The sequence below is a fragment of the Phaenicophaeus curvirostris genome, unplaced genomic scaffold (assembly GCF_032191515.1).
Source record: "Phaenicophaeus curvirostris isolate KB17595 unplaced genomic scaffold, BPBGC_Pcur_1.0 scaffold_84, whole genome shotgun sequence".
Classification (NCBI taxonomy): Eukaryota; Metazoa; Chordata; class Aves; order Cuculiformes; family Cuculidae; genus Phaenicophaeus; species Phaenicophaeus curvirostris.
In genome coordinates, this window is record NW_027206706.1 from 490,499 (window position 1) to 505,385 (window position 14,887).

Sequence of the window (14,887 nt, forward strand, 5' to 3'; positions counted from 1 at the left end):
CCCCCCAGGACCCTTTTTACCCTCCATTTTCCCCCCCAGGATCCCTTTTACCCCCCATTTCCCCCCCCCGGACACTTTTTACCCCCTTTTTACCCCCCCAGGACCCTTTTTACCCCCCATTTCCCCCCCCCAGGATCCTTTTTACCCCCCATTTTCCCCCCCAGGATCCTTTTTACCCCCCCAGGATCCTTTTTACCCCCCCATTTGCCCCTTAGGACCCTTTTTACCCCCCATTTCCCCCCCCGGACACTTTTAACCCCCTTTTCTACCCCACCATGACCCTTTTTACCCCTCCAGGACCCCTTTTCCCCCCCCCCATTTCCCCCCCGCGACCCTTTTTACCCCCCCAGGATCCTTTAAACCCCCCCATTTCCCCCCCAGGATCCTTTAAACCCCCCCATTTCCCCCCCCAGGATACTTTTTACCCTCCATTTTCCCCCCCAGGATCATTTTTACCCCCCATTTCCCCCCCCGGACACTTTTATCCCCCCTTTCTACCCCCCCATGACCCTTTTTACCCCTCCAGGACCCCTTTTACCCCCCAAATTCTGCCCCAGGACCCCTTTTCCCCCCCCCATTTCCCCCCCGCGACCCTTTTTACCCCTCCAGGATCCTTTAAACCCCCCCATTTCCCACCCCCAGACGCTTTTAACCCCCCATTTCCCCCCTCAGGACCCTTTTAACCCTCCTTTGTCCCCCCCCCAGGACCCTTTTTACCCCTCCAGGACCCCTTTTACCCCCCATTTTCCCCCAGGACCCTTTTTACCCCCCATTTCCCCCCCCCGGACACTTTTAACCCCCTTTTTACCCCCCCAGGACCCTTTTTACCCTTCCAGGACCCCTTTTACCCCCCATTTTCCCCCCAGGACCCTTTTTACCCCCCATTTCCCCCCCCCCCGGACACTTTTAACCCCCTTTTTACCCCCCCATGACCCTTTTTATCCCTCCAGGACCCTTTTTACCCCCATTTCCCCCCCCCGACCCTTTTTACCCCCATTTCTCCCCCCATTTGCCCCCAGGACACTTTTAACCCCCCTTTTTACCCCCCCATGACCCTTTTTACCCCTCCAGGACCCCTTTTACCCCCCAATTTCTGCCCCAGGACCCCTTTCCCCCCCCCCATTTCCCCCCCGACCCTTTTTTACCCCTCCAGGACCCCTTTTACCCCCCCCCATTTCCCCCCCGCGACCCTTTTTACCCCCCCAGGATCCTTTAAACCCCCCCATTTCCCCCCCCCGGATCCTTTTTACCCCCCATTTCCCCCCCAGGATCCTTTAAACCCCCCCATTTTCCCCCCCAGGATCATTTTTACCCCCCATTTCTCCCCCGGACACTTTTAACCCCCTTTTCTACCCCACCATGACCTTTTTTACCCCTCCAGGACCCCTTTTACCCCCCAATTTCTGCCCCAAGACCCTTTTTACCCCCCATTTCCCCCCCCCAGGACCCTTTTTACCCCCCCAGGACCCTTTTTACCCCCCATTTCCCCCCCCCGGACGCTTTTAACCCCCCATTTCCCCTCCCCACGACCCTTTTTACCCCTCCAGGACCCCTTTTACCCCCCAATTTCTGCCCCAGGACCCTTTTTACCCCCCATTTCCCCCCTCAGGACACTTTTAACCCCCTTTTCTACCCCCAATGACCCTTTTTACCCCTCCAAGGACCCTTTTTACCCCCCCATTTGCCCCTCAGGACCCTTTTTACCCCCCATTTCCCCCCCCGGACACTTTTAACCTCCCTTTTTACCCCCCCAGGACCCTTTTTACCCCTCCAGGACCCCTTTTACCCCCCAATTTCTGCCCCACGACCCTTTTTACCCCCCCATTTCCCCCCCAGGACCCTTTTTATCCCCCATTTTCCCCCCCAGGATCCTTTTTACCCCCCTTTCTACCCCCCCATGACCCTTTTTACCTCTCCAGGATCCTTTCTACCCCCCAGGATACTTTTTACCCCCCATTTCCCCCCCCAGGACACTTTTTACCTCCCCAGGACCTTTTTTACCCCCCATTTCCCCCCCCCAGGATCCTTTTTATGCCCCCAGGACCCTTTTTACCCCCCATTTCCCTCCCCCGGACCATTTTTACCCCCCCAGGACCCTTTTTACCCCCCATTTCCCCCCCCCGGACCATTTTTTACCCCCCCAGGACCTTTTTTACCCCCCATTTCCCCCCCCAGGACACTTTTAACCCCCCTTTCTAGCCCCCATGACCCTTTTTACCCCCCCCGGACCCTTTTTTACCCCTCCAGGACCCCTTTTACCCCCCCATTTGCCCCCCAGGACCCTTTTTACCCCCCTGAGTCTCTCTCAAAGCTGGAGGCGCTTTATAAAAAGGGGGGGGGCACCCCCGTATCCACACTATGTACAGGGGGGGGGCCACCATATTTACAGGGGGTTGTGGGGGGTGCTGGGCCCCCCCCCAGTATTTACAGAGAGGGGGGAGAAGGGGTCCCGGCCCCCCCCCCCACCACCGAGTTTCTACAAGAAACAGCAAAGGGGGGGGACGGCGCGGGGTGTCATGGCCGCCAGGGGGGTGTCATGGCTGCCAGAGGGGACATCATGGCTGCCAGAGGGGTGTCATGGCCGACATGGGTCCAACATGGCCACCAAGGGTGACATCATGGCCGCCAACGGGGTGTCATGGCCACCAGGAGGGGACATCATGGCCGCCAAGGGGACATCATGGCCGCCAAGGGGGTGTCATGGCCGCCATGGGTGACAACATGGCCGCCAGAGGGGTGTCATGGCCACCAAGGAGGTGTCATGGCCACCAGGAGTGACATCATGGCCGCCAGAGGGGTGTCATGGCCACCAGGAGGGGACATCATGGCCGCCAAGGAGGTGTCATGGCCACCAAGGGTGACATCATGGCCGCCAAGGGGGTGTCATGGCCACCAAGGAGGTGTCATGGCCACCAGGAGGGGACATCATGGCCGCCAAGGGGGTGTCATGGCCGCCATGGGTCCAATATGGCCGCCAAGGAGGTGTCATGGCCGCCAGGAGTGACATCATGGCCACCAGAGGGGTGTCATGGCCACCAGGAGGGGACATCATGGCCGCCAAGGGGGTGTCATGGCCACCAGGAGGGGACATCATGGCCGCCAAGGAGGTGTCATGGCCACCAGGAGTGACATCATGGCCGCCAGAGGGGTGTCATGGCCACCAGGAGGGGACATCATGGCCGCCAAGGAGGTGTCATGGCCGACATGGGTCCAACATGGCCGCCAAGGGGGTGTCATGGCCGCCAGGAGGGGACAACATGGCTGCCAGAGGGGTGTCATGGCCGCCAAGGAAGTGTCATGGCTGCCATCTTGGAGGCCCCACATCAACCATAGTGGCCTCTACGGCCATCTTGGTGACCCCTACGGCCATCTTGGTGACCCCACGGCCATCTTGGTGACCCCTACGGCCATCTTGATTGGCTGTAGGTCCATCCTGGTGACCCCTACGGCCATCTTGATTGGCTGTAGGTCCATCCTGGTGACCCCTACGGCCATCTTGATTGGCTGTAGGTCCATCCTGGTGACCCCTACGGCCATCTTGATTGGCTGTAGGTCCATCCTGGTGACCCCTACGGCCATCTTGATTGGCTGTAGGTCCATCCTGGTGGCCCCCATGGCCATCTTGGTGGCCCCACGGCCATCTTGATTGGCTGTAGGTCCATCTTGGTGGCCCCACATCCATCCTGGTGGCCCATACATCCATCCTGGTGGCCCCTACGGCCATCTTGATTGGCTGTAGGTCCATCCTGGTGGCCCCCATGGCCATCTTGGTGACCCCACGGCCATCTTGGTGGCCCCACATCCATCCTGGTGGCCCCTACGGCCATCTTGGTGGCCCCAGGTGGCCGCTGGTGGCCCCGGGGCCCTAGTTGAGGGTCCCGCGGCAGCTCTCGGTGCGGCACAGACAGGGGATCTTGGTGTCCTCGATGGGGAACTTGTAGTCGTAGGTGATCTCCTCGTTGACGCCGATGGGCTGCTTGGAGTAGATGACGATCTTCTTCTGCGCCTCGATGGTGATCACCTTGGCGTAGCAGTTGGGCTGCAGGGGGGGACAACGGGGTCACCTCCAGGGCTTGGGGGGCAACCGGGGGGGGGTTGGGGGTCAACCAAGGGCTTGGAGGTCAACCAAGGCTTGGAGGTCAACTAGAAGATGGTTGGAGGTCAACCAGGGCCTCAACATCAACCAGAGGTTGGTTGGAGATCAACTAGGGGTTGGTTGGAGGTCAATAAAAAGCTTGGAGATCAACTAGGGGTTGGTTGGAGGTCAAAAATGGCTTAGAGGTCAACTAGGGGTTGGTTGGAGGTCAACCAGGGCCTCAAAATCAACCAGAGGTTGGTTGGAGATCAACTAGAGGTTGGTTGGAGGTCAACCAAGGCCTCAAAATCAACTAGAAGATGGTTGGAGGTCAACCAGGGCCTCCAAATCAACTAGGGGTTGGTTTGAGATCAACTAGAGGTTGGCTGGGGGTCAAAAAAAGGCTTGGAGGTCAACTAGGGGATGGTTGGAGGTCAACCAGGGCCTCAAAATCAACCAGAGGTTGGTTGGAGATCAACTAGGGGTTGGTTGGATGTCAAAAAATGGCTTGGAGGTCAACTAGGGGTTGGCTGGAGGTCAACCAGGGCCTCAACATCAACCAGAGGTTGCTTGGAGGTCAATTAGAGGTTGGTTGGAGATCAACCAAGGCCTCAACATCAACCAGAGGTTGGTTGGAGGTCAACTAGAGGTTGGCTGGAGGTCAACCAGGGCCTCAAAATCAACTAGAAGATGGTTGGAGGTCAACCAGGGCCTCAACATCAACGAGAGGTTGGTTGGAGATCAACCAAGGCCTCAACATGAACCAGAAGTTGGTTGGAGATCAACTAGAGGTTGGCTGGAGATCAACCAAGGCCTCAACATCAACCAGAGGTTGGTCGGAGATCAACTAGAGGTTGGTTGGAGGTCAACCAAGGCCTGGAGATCAACCAGAGGTTGGTTGGAGGTCAATTAGAGGTTGGTTGGAGGTCAACCAAGGCCTCAACATCAACTAGAGGTTGGTTGGAGGTCAACCAAGGCCTGGAGATCAACCAGAGGTTGGTTGGAGGTCAACTAGAGGTTGGTTGGAGGTCAACCAGGGCCTCAAAATCAACCAGAGGTTGGTTGGAGGTCAACTAGAGGTTGGTTGGAGGTCACCCAAGGCCTCAACATCAACCAGAGGTTGGTTGGAGGTCAACCAGGGGTTGGTTGGGGGTCCCCCAGGGCCCGGAGGTCCCCCGGGTGGGGTGGAGGCCGCGGCGCTCACCGTGCAGCAGTGGTTGATGAAACGGGCCAAGTTGCCGCACTTGGTGGCGTCGATGATGGTGTCGTGGTCGACGCGGAAGAGGTAACTGCTGCCGATGCCCTCCTGGACGTAGCGCTTCTCCCGCATGTCGGCCACCACCTGCAACCACCGCCGGCACCAGGAGGTTCTCGGGGGGCACCGGGGGGGGTTGGGGGTCACCAAGAGGTTCTCGGGGGGCACCAGGGGGGGTTGGGGGTCACCAAGAAGTTCTCGGGGGGCACCAAGAGGTTCTTGGGGGTCACGGAGGGTGGTGGGAATGGGTCTAGGGGTGGTTGAGGGTCACCAAGAGGTTCTTGGGGGTCACCAGGGGGGATTTGGGGTCACCAAGAGGTTCTTGGGGGGCACCAGGAGGGGTTTGGGGTGGTGGGAATGGGTCTGGGGGTAGTTGGGGGTCACCATGAGGTTCTTGGGGGTCATCAAGGGGTGGTTAGGGGTCATGGAGGGTGGTGGGAATGGGTCTGGGGGTGGTTGGGGGTCTCCAAGAGGTTCTTGGGGGTCATGGAGGGTGGTGGGAACGGGTCTAGGGGTGGTTGGGGGTCTCCAAGAGGTTCTCGGGGGGCACCGGGGGGGTTTGGGGGTCACCAAGAGGTTCTTGGGGGGCACCAAGAGGTTCTTGGGGGTCACAGAGGGTGGTGGGAATGGGTCTAGGGGTGGTTGGGGGTCACCAAGAGGTTCTTGGGGGGCACCAGGGGGGTTTGGGGGTCACCAAGAGGTTCTTGGGGGGCATCAGGGGTGGTTTGGGGTCACCAAGAGGTTCTTGGGGGGCACCAGGAGGGGTTTGGGGTGGTGGGAATGGGTCTGGGGGTAGTTGGGGGTCTCCAAGAGGTTCTTGGGGGTCATGGAGGGTGGTGGGAATGGGTCTAGGGGTGGTCGAGGGTCACCAAGAGGTTCTTGGGGGTCATGGAGGGTGGTGGGAACGGGTCTAGGGGTGGTTGGGGGTCTCCAAGAGGTTCTCGGGGGTCACGGAGGGTGGTGGGAACGGGTCTAGGGGTGGTTGGGGGTCTCCAAGAGGTTCTCGGGGGGCACCGGGGGGGTTTGGGGGTCACCAAGAGGTTCTTGGGGGGCACCAAGAGGTTCTTGGGGGTCACAGAGGGTGGTGGGAATGGGTCTAGGGGTGGTTGGGGGTCACCAAGAGGTTCTTGGGGGGCACCAGGGGGGGTTTGGGGTCACCAAGAGGTTCTTGGGGGTCATGGAGGGTGGTGGGAATGGGTCTAGGGGTGGTTGGGGGTCACCAAGAGGTTCTTGGGGGTCATGGAGGGTGGTGGGAATGGGTCTCGGGGTGGTTGGGGGTCACCATGAGGTTCTTGGGGGGCACCAAGGGTGGTGGGAACGGGTCTAGGGGTGGTTGAGGGTCTCCAAGAGGTGGTTGGGGGTCACCAAGAGGTTCTTGGGGGGCACCAGGGGGGGTTTGGGGTCACCAAGAGGTTCTTGGGGGTCATGGAGGGTGGTGGGAATGGGTCTAGGGGTGGTTGGGGGTCACCAAGAGGTTCTTGGGGGGCACCAGGGGGGGGTTGGGGTCACCATGAAGTTCTTGGGGGTCACGGAGGGTGGTGGGAATGGGTCTAGGGGTGGTTGGGGGTCACCAAGAGGTTCTTGGGGGGCACCAGGGGGGGTTTGGGGTCACCAAGAAGTTCTTGGGGGTCATGGAGGATGGTGGGAATGGGTCTAGGGGTGGTTGGGGGTCACCAAGAGGTTCTTGGGGGGCACCAGGGGGGGTTTGGTGTCACCAAGAGGTTCTTGGGGGACACCAGGGGGTGTTTGGGGTCACCAAGATGTTCTTGGGGGTCATCAAGGGGTGGTTGGGAGTCATTTAGGGTGGTGGGAACGGGTCTGGGGGTGGTTGGGGGTCACCAAGAGGTGGTTGGAGGTCACTGGGGGGGGCTTGGGGTGGTGGGAACGGGTCTGGGGGTGGTTGGAGGTCCCCAAGAGATTCTTGGAGGTCATCAAGAGGTTCTTGGAGGTCACCAGGGGGGGTTTGGGGTGGTGGGAACGGGTCTGGGGGTGGTTGGGGGTCACCAAGAGGTGGTTGGGGGTCACCATGAGGTTCTTGGAGGTCACCAAGGGTGGTGGGAACGGGTCTAGGGGTGGTTGAGGGTCTCCAAGAGGTTCTTGGGGGTCCCCAGGAGGCGGTGGGGGGTCCCCGCGGGGCTGACCTGTCGGACGCTCTGCCCCACGTACTCGATGACCATCTCGTCGGCGGCGATGGGCTCCATGGCGAAGAGGCCCCACTCGTGGATGCGGCTGCGGCCAAAGCGGAGACGCTTCTTCCGGAACTGGGGGGGACACGGAGAAGGTGGAGGAGGTGGAGATGGAGGAGATGGAGATGGAGAACATGGAGAAGATGGAAGAACACGAAGAACATGGAGGAAAATGGACATGGAGAACATGGAGGAACATGGAGAAGATGGAAGAACATGGAGGAACATCAAGAACATGAAGAACATGGAGGAAAATGGACCTGGAGAACATGAGAGAAGATGGAGAAGATGGAAGAACATGGACAACATGGAGGAACATGGAGAAACATGGAGGAACATGGACACGGAGAACATGAGAGAAGATGGAGAAGATGGAGGAACATGGAGAACATGGAAGAACATGGACATGGAGAACATGAGAGAAGATGGAGAAGATGGAAGAACATGAAGAACATGAAGAACGTGGAGGAAAATGGACACGGAGAACATGAGAGAAGATGGAGAACATGGAAGAACATGGAGAACATAAAGAACGTGGAGGAAAATGGACACAGAGAACATGAGAGAAGATGGAGAACATCGAGGAAGGTGGGAGAAGGTGGAGAAACATGGAGAACACGAGAGAAGATGGAAGAATATGGAAGAAAATGAAGAACATGGAGGAAAATGGACATGGAGAACATGAGAGAAGATGGAGAACATCGAGGAAGGTGGGAGAAGGTGGAGAAACATGGAAGAACGTGGAAGAACGTGGAAGAACGTGGAAGAACGTGGACATGGAGAACATGAGAGAAGACAGAGAACATGGAAAAACATGAGAAAAGATGGAAGAACATGGAAGAACATGGAAGAAGATGGAGAACATGGAAGAAAATGAAGAACATGGAGAACATGCGAGAAGGTGAAGAAACGTGGAAGAACATGGAAGAATGTGGAAGAACGTGGAAGAACACGGACATGGAGAACATGAGAGAAGATGGAGAAGATGAAGAACATGGAGTAAAATGGACATGGAGAACATGAGAGAAGATGGAGAACATCGAGGAAGGTGGGAGAAGGTGGAGAAACATGGAAGAACGTGGAAGAACGTGGAGGAAAATGGACATGGAGAACATGAGAGAAGATGGAGAAGATGGAAGAACATGGAGAACATGAAGAACATGGAGGAAAATGGACACGGAGAACACCAGAGAAGATGGAGAACATAGAGGAAGGTGGGAGAAGGTGGAGAAACATGGAAGAACGTGGAAGAACGTGGAGAATGTGAAGGAAAATGGACATGGAGAACATGAGAGAAGATGGAGAAGATGGAAGAACATGGAAGAACATGGAAGAACATGAAGAACATGGACATGGAGAACATGAGGGAAGATGGAGAAGATGGAAAAACATGAAGAACATGAACAACGTGGAGGAAAATAGACACGGAGAACATGAGAGAAGATGGAGAAGATGGAGAACATGGAGGAACATGGAAGAACATGAAGAACATGGACATGGAGAACATGAGGGAAGATGGAGAAGATGGAAGAACATGGAAGAACATGGAAGAACATGGACATGGAGAACATGGGAGAACGTGGAAGAACGTGAAGAACGTGAAGAACATGGAGGAAAATGGACATGGAGAACATGAGAGAAGATGGAGAAGACAGAGGAACACGAAGAAGATGGAATAACATGAAGAACATTGAAGAACATGGACATGGAGAACATGAGAGAACATGGAAGAACATGAAGAACGTGGAGGAAAATGGACATGGACAACATGAGAGAAGATGGAGAAGATGGAAGAACATGGAGAACATGGAGGAACATGGAAGAACATGGAAGAACATGGAGGAACGTGGACACGGAGAACATGAGAGAAGATGGAGAAGACAGAGGAACATGGAGAACATGGAAGAACATGAAGAACATTGAAGAACATGGACATGGAGAACATGAGAGAAGATGGAAAACACGGAAGAACATGGAGAACATGGAAGAAGGTGGAAGAAACATGGAAGGACATGGAAGGACGTGGAGCTGGGGCCCCACCTTGAGCTGGTTGAGCTTGAGGAGGTCGCTGTCGGGCAGGGCGGAGGAGCCGATGGCGCTGAGGAGCCGCCGCTGCTCCGAGCGCCGCTCCGACAGGACCCGGTTGGGGCCCTGGGGGTCGGGGGGGTCGCGGTGGGGCCGGGGGTGGAGATAACGAGCTTTCTCGCGCCGGCTGATGGGGTAGAAGCCCTCGCTGCGGGCGCTGCCCGTCCGGTGGGGCCAACGGCGGCTCCGGGGGCTCCGCGTCCTCGTCAGTGACCGCGTCAAGGACAACGGCGGCCGAGGAGACCCCGGGGACCAAGAGCGGGGGGGGCAGAACCCATAACTACGTCCCCACCACCTCCTAGACTCAAGATCTTGGAGCCCAAACCCATAACGACGTCCCCACCACCTCCTGGAGTCAAGATCCTGGAGCCCAAACCCATAACTACGTCCCCACCACCTCCTGGAGTCATGATCCTGGAGCCCAAACCCATAACTACGTCCCCACCACCTCCTAGAGTCAAGAACTTGGAGCCCAAACCCATAACGACGTCCCCACCACCTCCTAGAGTCTTGAACTTGGAGCCCAAACCCATAACTACGTCCTCACCACCTCCGGGAGTCAAGATCCTGGAGCCCAAACCCATAACGACGTCCCCACCACCTCCTAGAGTCAAGAACTTGGAGCCCAAACCCATAACGACGTCCCCACCACCTCCTGGAGTCAAGATCCTAGACCCCAAGGTCCATCTCAAGGTCTCCAACTCCACCAAACCCCAGGTCCTTGACCCCAAACCCCATAACCACGTCCCCAACTCCACCAAACCCCAGATCCTTGACCCCAAACCCCATAACTACGTCCCCACCACCTCTGATCCCCAAGATCCTCGACCCCAAGGGCCATCTCAAGGTCTCCAACCCCACCAAACCCAAGATCCTTGACCCCAAGGTCCATCTCAAGGTCTCCAACCCCTCCAAACCCCAGATCCTTGACCCCAAACCCCATAACCACGTCCCCAACTCCACCAAACCCCAGATCCTTGACCCCAAGGTCCATCTCAAGGTCCCGAACTCCAACAATACCCAAGATCCTTGACCCTAATGTCAATGATACTCAACGTCCTTGACCCCAAGGGCCATCTCAGGGTCTCCAACTCAACGAAACCCAAGATCCTTCACCCCAAGGTCCATCTCAAGGTCTCCAACCCCTCCAAACCCCAGATCCTTGACCCCAAACCCCATAACCACGTCCCCAACTCCACCAAACCCCAGATCCTTGACCCCAAGGTCCATCTCAAGGTCCCGAACTCCAACAATACCCAAGATCCTTGACCCTAATGTCAATGATACTCAACGTCCTTGACCCCAAGGGCCATCTCAGGGTCTCCAACTCAACGAAACCCAAGATCCTTCACCCCAAGGTCCATCTCAAGGTCTCCAACCCCTCCAAACCCCAGATCCTTGACCCCAACCCCCATAACCACGTCCCCACCACCTCTGATCCCCAAGATCCTTGACCCCAAGGCCCATCTCAAGGTCTCCAACCCCTCCAAACCCCAGATCCTTGACCCCAACCCCCATAACCACGTCCCCACCACCTCTGATCCCCAAGATCCTTGACCCCAAACCCCATAACCACGTCCCCAACTCCACCAAACCCCAGATCCTCACCCCCAAACCCCATAACTACGTCCCCAACTCCACCAAAGCCCAGATCGTTGCCCCCAACCCCCATAACCACGTCCCCACCACCACCCTGGGGGCCTGGAGGATATCGGTGTGGTGCACCCAGTGGGTGTCGTTGAGCCAGTGGGTGCCGCTGTCCTCCTGCAGCAGCCGCTCGTAGGTCAAGCGCAGGAACCTCATGTCCTCGGCGTCCAGCCCGGAGCTCCAGATGTCGTAGAGGATCGTCATCTGCTCGAACTCGCTGCGCGGCGCGAACTCCCGCGGCGGCGGCGGCGGCGACGCCTCCCGAGGCCTCAACCAGCGCCTCACCTCGTCGTCTTCCTCCTCATCGTCTTCGTCATCGTCTTCTTCATCGTCGTCATCGTCGTCGTCTTCGCTCTCGCTGGTGGACGGCGGCGCCGGGCGGTGCCGTTTGCGGCGCTGGGGCGGGGGGGGCGGAGGCCGCGGCGGCGGCGGCGCCGCCATTGCGAGGCGGTTGTCGGGGGCGGCCTCGGCGCCCACCACCTCCTCGGGGGCTTCGAGGACGTCGGCCACGGCCGCTTCCAGCCCGAGGGCGGCGTCGGCGAGAGGCGGCGTCAGGGCCAGCGCCGCGTAGTTGTGCTCGCGGAGAACCGGGTGGCGGCGCTGGGAAGATGGCGGCGGCGGCGAAGAAGAAGCTTCGTTAGCGGCGGCGGCGTCGTCGTCTTCGTCGTCGTTGAGGGCGATGGCGGCCAAGATGGAGAGGTCGGTGGCGGTGGCCGGCGCGGGGCGGGAGCCGCGAGCCAATTCGAGCAGGGAGGTGGCCCCCAGGCGCTCGGCGGGGCCGCGCGGGGGCCGAGGGGGGCGGCGGCGAGGGGGGGGGCCGGCCTGGGGGGTCCCCCCGGCGGCGGCCATGTTGTCCGTCCAGGACTTGACCAGAGAGGCGTGATCGGCGGGAAGGTTGGAGACGGGGCGGGGGGAGGGGAGGGGGGGGCGGCGGGGGAGGGGAGGGGGGGGTGGGGGAGGAGGGGAGGGGGATGGGGGGGGCGGGGAGGGAGGGGGAGGCGGGGGAGGAGGGGGGGGAGGAGGAGGAGGGGGAGGGGGGGGAAGGGAGGAGGAGGAGGGGGGGTCGGTTTTGCGGCGTTTCTTGGGGGGAGGGAGGAGGGGGAGGGGGGAGACGGGGCGGGGGGGAGGGGGGGGAGCTGTAAGGGGGGAGAGAAAGGGGGAAAAGGGGGAGAGAAAGGGTTAAAAGGGGGGAATGACCCCAAACGGGGGGGAAAAGGACCCGAAATGGAGGGAAATGAACCCAAAACGGAGGAATATGACCCCAAAATGGAAGGGAATGACTCCAAAATGGAAGGGATATGACCCAAATTGGAGGAATATAGAGCCAAAATGGAGGGAAAGGGACCCAAAATGGCAAGAATGGGACCCAAAATGGTGGGAAATGACCCAAAATGGCGGGAAAGGGACCCAAAATGGAGAGGAACGACCCCAAAATGGAGGGAAATGACCCCAAAATGGCGGGAAAGGGACCCAAAATGGAGGGAAACGACCCCAAAATGGGGAGAAACAGACCCAAAATGGAGGGATACGGACCCAAAATGGAGGAAAAGGGACCCAAAATGGCAGGAAAGCGAGAGAATGGACGGAAACGACCCCAAAATGGAGGAAAATGGAGCCAAAATGGGAAGAAACAGACCCAAAATGGAGGGAAAGGACCCAAAATGGAGAGAAACGACCCCAAAATGGAGGGGAATGACCCCAAAATGGAGGGAAACGACCCCAAAATGGAGGGAAACGACCCCAAAATGGACCCAAAATGGAGGAAAACGACCCAAAACAGAGGAAAACGACCCAAAATGGAGGAAAACGACCCAAAATGGAAGGAAACGGAGCCAAAATGAAGAGAAACAGACCCAAAATGGAGGTAAATGACCCAAAATGGAGGGAAAGGGACCCAAAATGGCGGGAAAGGGAGAGAATGGATGGAAACGACCCCAAAATGGAGGGAAATGGAGCCAAAATGGTGGGAAACGACCCAAAATGGAGGAAAAGGGACCCAAAATGGCAGGAAAGCGAGAGAATGGACGGAAACGACCCCAAAATGGAGGAAAATGGAGCCAAAATGGGAAGAAACAGACCCAAAATGGAGGGAAACGACCCCAAAATGGAGGGAAATGGACCCAAAATGGAGGGAAATGACCCAAAATGGACTCAAAATGGAGGGAAACGACCCCAAATGGAGGGAAACGACCCCAAAATGGAGGGAAACGACCCCAAATGGAGGGAAACGACCCCAAATGGAGGGAAACGACCCCAAAATGGAGGGAAATGGAGCCAAAATGGGGAGAAACAGACTCAAAATGGAGGGAAACGACCCCAAAACAGAGAGGAAAGACCCCAAAATGAAGGGAAAGGACCCAAAATGGAGAGGAACGACCCCAAAATGGAGAGAAACGACCCTAAAATGGAAGGAAATGACCCCAAAATGGAGGGAAAAGGACCCAAAATGGAGGGAAACGACCCCAAAATGCAGGGAAAGGACCCAAAATGGCGGGAAAGGGACCCAAAATGGAGGGAAACGACCCCAAAATGGAGGGAAATGACCCCAAAATGGAGAGGAACGACCCTAAAATGGAAGGAAATGACCCCAAAATGGAGGGAAAAGGACCCAAAATGGAGGGAAACGACCCCAAAATGGAGAGGAACGACCCCAAAATGGAGGGAAATGACCCAAAATGGAGGGAAACGACCCAAAAATGGGGTAAATGACCCCAAAATGGAAGGGAAATGACCCCAAAATGGAAGGGAATGACCCCAAAATGGAAGGGATATGACCTAAATTGGAGGGATATGGAGCCAAAATGGAGGGAAAGGGACCCAAAATGGCGGGAAAGGGACCCAAAATGGAGAGGAACAACCCCAAAATGGAGGGAAATGACCCCAAAATGGCGGGAAAGGGACCCAAAATGGAGGGAAACGACCCCAAAATGGGGAGAAACAGACCCAAAATGGAGGGAAACGACCCAAAATGGAGGGAAATGACCCCAAAATGGCAGGAAAGGGACCCAAAATGGCGGGAAAGGGAGAGAATGGATGGAAACGACCCCAAAATGGAAGGAAATGGAGCCAAAATGGGGAGAAACAGACTCAAAATGGAGGGAAACGACCCCAAAATGGAGGGAAATGGACCCAAAATGGGGAGAAATGACCCAAAATGGAGGGAAACGGACCCAAAACGGAGGGAAACGACCCCAAAATGGAGAGAAATGGAGCCAAAATGGGGAGAAACAGACTCAAAATGGAGGGAAACGACCCAAAATGGAGGGAAATGACCCAAAATGGCGGGAAAGTGACCCGAAATGGACCCAAAATGGAGGGAAACGACCCCAAAATGGAAGGAAATGGAGCCAAAATGGGGAGAAACAGACCCAAAATGGAGAGAAAGGGACCCAAAATGGCGGGAAAGGGAGAGAATGGATGGAAACGACCCCAAAACGGAGGGAAATGACCCCAAAATGGAGGGAAACGACCCCAAAATGGACCCAAAATGGAGGAAAACGACCCAAAACAGAGGAAAACGACACAAAATGGAGGAAAATGACCCAAAAGGGACCCAAAATGGAGGGAAACGACCCCAAAATGGAAGGAAATGGAGCCAAAATGGGGAGAAACAGACCCAAAATGGGGAGAAACGACCCA

At 57.0% G+C, this 14,887-nt stretch overlaps 2 protein-coding genes across 2 annotated transcripts in view; both read right to left on the reverse strand.

Annotated features, from left to right (window-relative positions):
- The window catches only part of LOC138734506 (syntaxin-1B), a 95,185-nt gene that overhangs the window by 55,608 nt on the left and 24,690 nt on the right, over window positions 1–14,887 (reverse strand). The gene's annotated exons all lie outside the window — the stretch shown is intronic.
- LOC138734476 (histone-lysine N-methyltransferase SETD1A-like) overlaps window positions 3,507–14,887 on the reverse strand; it is a 36,088-nt gene continuing 24,707 nt past the window's right edge. Inside the window, 7 exon segments of the mRNA XM_069882121.1 lie at window positions 3,507–3,733; window positions 3,776–4,039; window positions 5,280–5,417; window positions 7,472–7,591; window positions 9,557–9,810; window positions 11,314–12,155; window positions 12,249–12,384. Coding sequence (XP_069738222.1) covers window positions 3,866–4,039; window positions 5,280–5,417; window positions 7,472–7,591; window positions 9,557–9,810; window positions 11,314–12,155; window positions 12,249–12,384 — 1,664 coding nt within the window. The 3' untranslated portion in view covers window positions 3,507–3,733; window positions 3,776–3,865.